This window comes from Cyprinodon variegatus, unplaced genomic scaffold (genome assembly GCF_000732505.1).
Source record: "Cyprinodon variegatus isolate N-32 unplaced genomic scaffold, C_variegatus-1.0 Scaffold120, whole genome shotgun sequence".
Lineage (NCBI taxonomy): Eukaryota > Metazoa > Chordata > Actinopteri > Cyprinodontiformes > Cyprinodontidae > Cyprinodon > Cyprinodon variegatus.
In genome coordinates, this window is record NW_015150573.1 from 230,215 (window position 1) to 236,466 (window position 6,252).

The following is a 6,252-nucleotide window of genomic DNA, read 5'->3' on the forward strand; positions in this document are numbered from 1 at the left end:
CTGCTCATTCACTGTATCAAAACCCTACAGATGAGATTTCATTTTGTATACACTTTGTGTTTAAGAAATGACAATAAAAGTTGTCTAAGACTTGGTTAAAAGAGCATTCTTAAATGCAATGGAGCAATTTCATTTGTTTTTTTCTCACTTTGATGTGTTATTTATACACATGACACTAAGTGCTAAACATTTAAAAGGATAGCTAAATTCTGTATAACTTAATTCTTTATAAATTCAGCAACTCAGGCAGACAGACAGACAAATACTACAACTAATAATGATAATATTAATAATAGTAATAACAACAATAATGATAAAACAATAACATGATAACACTATGAAAATGAATAAGGGCTGAAATTAACTCTAATTTTATGAAGTATTAAAATGATGAAATATCGCCCCCTAGAGGCCAAACGACAGGAAAGACCAACAGGTGGCCAGGATGATTAAATGAATGGAACAGATTGAATTAAGTTATCTTTTTCTCTTTGGCCGCAATGCAGTGGTCCTCTGGCTTTGTGAGAGAGCGAAAAAAATCTGTGCTTTTGAGAACAAGTCTCAGGAATGCGCTGACAATAGATGTCCCCCTCCATTCATGATCCTGTGTTGGTGCACTGCGAACCAAAATGCTGAGGCACTTGGGTCTTTTGTCCTCAGCTTTGAATACGATGTGAGATACATTGTCTGTTAACAATGGGAAGCAGGCAAGCAGCCCTTGTGTGACACTTATCCATTCTGAACCAAGTCAAATATCTGTGTATAGATATACTGATACATGAAAACATAGAGCATTATCACATAGAGACAGACATACTGTAACCCTCTGCATGTTTGCGATTAAAAAGAAATTGCAACATACCCAAAACAAAGTGCTGTGGAGGACAGTACCAGCACAAATTCGTGAATAACAAAAAAACTCATGCAATACAGCTACTACAAAAAAAATAAAATAATAATAATAATAATAATAAATAAATAAATAAATAAATAAATAAATAAATAAATAAATAAATAAATAAATAAAATAAAAAATCAGATGGGGGCTGATTTCATACACAATTCCCCTACAACACTAATGCAGCTTTATTATTGCAGAATAAGTCGTATATAGTTTAATAAACACCATCAACAACAAGTTAGAGCCAGTGGGAGTATTAGAGAGGGGCCAAATTAAAGCTCAATATGGTCTTCTTTAGTTAATAAATCAAGTTTACTTAAAGATTTTTCTAAAATAAAGAATAATTTTCTAAAATAGTACAGTTATTTGTATGATTATTAGTCTGAATAAACACTAAATTAATAAAAAATAAATAAAAGATGAAATGTGCCTGTAATAACAAAACTCCACCAGTAGATGTCCCCAGTGGAAAAGCTCACTCCCTGCCTCATTCACAAAACAAACCGACTGTTTTCGACTTTTTTTTCCCTAAAACCTGGATTGTATTCTTTCTCAAATTAATGGTGGGATGGAAAATAAATAACATAATACTCTACTGATTTACACTTTTTAAAATCATGGTCATGTTTTGTAAGAAGTAGGCTACATGTTTGCATCGCAGGAGTTGCAGCAACAAGGTTGCCAGGTTTGCTCTGGGTTATTTCTATTTAGACTCTTTTTTATTTATCTGTCTAATCATGTTTTCCTTTTATGATTTTTAGTATAGATTATTTACGGTTGTAATACAAAAACCTTACAATACAATAACGTTACTGCGAGGATTGAATTGGATAAATGGAATACGTAAATTTGTAACGGTGTTGCGTGGCATTCTGAACGGGTCTCTTTCCCCGATGTGGCAACCCGGCTGACTGCTGAGCCGCTGTGTTCCGCTGCTATCTGGCTGAGCTGTGTTTTCAGATTGGGAGCTGGACTGAGGGGAGGGCGCTCTTCAGACCAGCGCTCCCGATAGCATTGCTATAACTGACGATTTCAGGTCGTCGAATTTCAAGGAAAACATAGCGCCATTATCAAGTCTTTCACATCCCACTCTAAACACACTAACACGGCATTGATGGTAATGTATGCAAGGAAACAACCGAGACTCGGCGATGGGTAAACATTCTTTTCTCACGTTACTTATTCAGATTTTTTTCCCCCTTTTCCTCGTAGCTACGCGTAGACTATCCGCCATTTTTGCCGAAACCAAAATAAGTGTTTAGAAACTTTAAACGTGCTGCTTCAGCAGCATTGCAAAGTCGTTTATTTTCGACAGTGGCACTGAATGTTTCTAACACACTGTTTTCTATTTTCAGGTGCGACCGAAGAGATTCTCAGCCCTATCAGGTACTTATTAGCTAGCCGTAGCCTGTTAGCCTGCTAGCAGCAAATAAGATTAAAATGGACACTCTAGCTCAGGCTGATAGAAAGCACAGGCCTCAGTGCGGAAGATAACACGAAAAGTAGTGGATAACCTACACGAAAATGTAGATATAGCATAGAAAATATCCACAACATAAACATTTAAATGTTGATACAACATATAGCGACACAAATGTGTCGAAAGAAGCGGTTTAGAGAAACGACAGAGGGAGTTTCCACTGCAGATCGAAGCTAACGATAGCTAGCTACAGTTAGCCTTCTTTGCTAGCCGCTCCGATTAGGGCCCGAGCTCAATCTGTCATTTTAAGGATAAAGTCATCTTATCTTTTAACTCAACAGTCGTCCATATGTCTGTATAAGGCCGCCACTTATTTTAACTGAATAAAACCATAAACTTATTATTGGTCAGCAGAGGCAGGTAGCCGCCTGTGTTTGGATATGTTGTTTACCTTATGTAATTAACTGAATGTAATTATCAGTACTCTATCATTTTAAATGCTGAGTAGATATAAACTTGGTAATAGATTATGAGGTTTTATGAGTAATTTTTGCAGAAAATTAAAGTGAGTTGGGGTGTGAGTGGGAAAAGCATAAAAAATATATAATTGATGGCACAAAATTGGTGATTATTGAACCTTTTTTTTCATATTAGCAACCTATTTGTCTGTAAAGAAAGTTAAATGTATATATTAGTGTGATCCAATACTTTCTCTAGACTAAAATCAACTTTTCTAACTAGATGATGCTGAGTTCCTTGTTTTTGTGCTTCCAGACTCTCAAATATTCATCCAAAAGCCATCCAGGAGGGGAACATCGTCACGAGAAGACGCGCGACCCTGCAGATGTCACTCCTCCTTGCAAGGTGCTCAGGAGGTCCGACAGCCCGGAGAACAAACACGGAGACAGCGCAGGCCACGGCAGAGCAAAGGCTGTCCACACGCACCGCGTCAGAGAAAGGGATGGAGGTGAGATGGCTGCGGTTAAAGAACGACAGTCGTGCAACGAGATGAAGGGATTTTTCTTTCTGTTTCTTGTGGTCATGTGAATAGTGTGAAAGTAAAGCGTTTTTTAATAAGTTTTGCAACAGATTTCCATTTTGAGGAAAAAGGTTTTAGTTATTAAGAGATATTCTGATCCCAGCAGAAGGGTTACTCTAGAACTGCACTATGAATGACATTCATCCCAGCTAGGCTTCTTCACTATTATTTAGTAAAACCTGAAACCCAAAGCAGAAGTAATTGGTAGTAGGGACATAATTAATGTTTGAGTTAACCCAGGTTTTCAATTGGGCACCTTGTGGGGTTCACAAATGGCTGTAATTTAAAGCAGGCATCACCAAAGTCGGTTCTCGAGGGCCGTTGTCCTGCAGGTTTCAGAGGTTTCCCTGCTTTAGCACAGCTGATTATGATGATTCCTGTTGAACAAAGGCCTGTTCAGCTGTGCAGGAGCAGGGAAATCTCTAAAACCTGCAGGACTCGAGGACAGACAAGTTTCATTTGAACGTTTTTGCACACTCTTCATTCATAAATAAGTTAGAGCAGCTCTGATGACTCGGAGAGATGGAAATGTGACTGCAGTCAAGGCAGTAAAAAAACAGGCAAGATGTGTACATGGAGGTACGACTAAATATACAAAATGCAGAAAAATAAACCTGAAAAGTGTATAGAAGTTGAATGTTCTGCTATGCAAACCATCTGGGACCTACAGGTTTGGGTGTTTTGTCAATTTCTTTTTTCCTAAGATGCTGCACACAGTTTTCATTAAAAAACCCACTTAATCATCGCATCCTCACCTTTGGAGCACAGCAGAACAGTTATGCTGCTCTGCAATGAAGCGCAGCTAACATACTGTAATCAGAAAGTAAAATTTTGAGTTCTACTAATCCAATATTTATATAAGATCTTAAACCGTGCGTACACGGTGCGATTTTTTTTCAATCATTGCACGCATCTGCTGCTCACACTGTACGACTAAGCTCACTATAGTGAACCGCGCTGCCTTGGCAATTTGTGCAATTTTGTGCTGAAAGTCCTAGTAAGAAAGGGTGACCACGTATTTAAAAAAAAAAAAAAAAAAAGACGTGGCTGAGCAAACATGGCTGCTGCAGTCTGCCAATTTTGCAGACGGAACTGCATCTCACTCTTTGCATCCCTGCCATGTTGCTGTGTTTAGATCTGAGAGGAAGAATAAAAAGAAGAATCCTTCTTTGCGCATGCGTCCTAAGGGATTTGCCCACGAACTTATGATTCCTGATCGGCAGGTGGTCACGAGAGGCTGATCGCTGCTCGTGACCCCCTGTACGCTACACCACTCACGACTCACCATCAGGCTGAAAGTCAGCCCGATCGAAAAATGCTTGCTCGACTGAAAAGTCGCCCTGGAAATCACACAGTGTCAGATTTAGTCTATCAGCTAAATAGAAATAACATTGGAATATATCAGCCTGCATTAAAAGTCTCAGATCTAAGCTAGTTGATAGGAATGTCCTGCTTCTCTTTAAAGTTTCTATAACTAATTTGTTAAAAAAAATGGATCAGTTGTCCTCATGTCTAATTTTGTTGACTGTCTTTGAGTATTATCACTTTATCTGTCCTTTTCTTACATTACAAAATGAGTAATAAAAGTAGAATTCAGGGTGATATTGTATCAGGTTCATATCAGTATTAGTTAATCCTGAAAGCTGATGTTGTTTTAGGACTTAAACATTTTAGCTTAGACCAAAATGAATATTAGATCATGTGTTTAGAAGTTGTTAATAGATTGTTGTGTGTCAAAGTCTGTCTAACTAGGAAACATTTCATTACAGCTTTAGTTTTGTATACTCACTCTAGAGAGAGTTCTTTTTTTTCTTTATTTTTTCACCCATTTAGTTTTAGTTGACATCTGCAAAGGAAAATGGAATCTAAAACTTTGGACTGACAAAGCTTAGCCTCAGGTTTAGATCTACATGTTATTCATTCTGATCAGATCTGTTTGGCTTCAGAACCTTCTGACCTGATTGGACAAAGCGACACCTTGTTTCCGCCTACCAAGGTTTGTTTTTAGCCAATCACGCTAACAAATGAAATAGCATCAGACGCCATGAGAAACCACAACAACTTTTCCACTCTTGCTGTTCTTTTAAAGATGATGTATTGGCTTCTGACAAAACAGAGGCGATGACAGCAGCCAAGTGTGCATCCTCCTGCTTTGCCATGTTTGGATTTGGATTTGCCAACTCTTGCCTTCATAACAGCAGTATGCTATGCCTTAAACCATGATACTGTAGCGCGATTGAACAACCTGTTACCTGTGTCATCAAGTCTTGAACTGTTGAAGCAGAAAGTGATGGATTATTCTGTATTTGTGAATGCACACATGCCGCAAGAATGCAGCTTGCAGGCATTGTAAAGTGGACAAGGATTTATAAGAAAAACTAGCATTATCATATGCTGGAGGATTGGCATCGGTTATTTGTGTAGGGGTTACTTACAGAATTCGTTCTGATGGACAAACCGAATGGCAGCTAAACTATGTTTCATCCCTCTGAGATGCGGAGAGCTTTGAGGCGATAAATCGACTGTTTCCTCGTGTTTATAGTGATGACGTCCATAGAAGAAACGGCGATGGGCAGAGGCTCTTTGTCACAGCAGTTTGTGGTCTGTTACTGGGGTGAAACAAAGCTCAGGCCTCAGCCAAACGGCTGGAACATCATGAAAACATTTTCAAAGTCATTTATAAAGTTCATCAAGTGATCAGTTGATATGTACCCCTAGATAACATATAAGCCAGAGTTGTATCAGGTCTGCACGCTGAATGTGAGATCTAATAACATCCAATCAAGATGTTTTCTTATTCCATTCCTATCATAAAGGGTCAATAATGTGCATACCGTAAATTCTCTAATATTGGCCTGTATTCCAATAGCGGCCGGGTCTCTAATAATGGCC

General features: G+C 38.4%; 1 protein-coding gene across 1 annotated transcript in view; it reads left to right on the forward strand.

The window, feature by feature from the left end:
• Window positions 1–1,847: 1,847 nt before the first annotated feature.
• wac (WW domain containing adaptor with coiled-coil) overlaps window positions 1,848–6,252 on the forward strand; it is a 35,994-nt gene continuing 31,589 nt past the window's right edge. Inside the window, exons 1-3 of the mRNA XM_015375517.1 lie at window positions 1,848–2,056; window positions 2,257–2,287; window positions 3,096–3,288. Coding sequence (XP_015231003.1) covers window positions 2,016–2,056; window positions 2,257–2,287; window positions 3,096–3,288 — 265 coding nt within the window. The 5' untranslated portion in view covers window positions 1,848–2,015. The remainder of the gene's footprint in view (window positions 2,057–2,256; window positions 2,288–3,095; window positions 3,289–6,252) is intronic.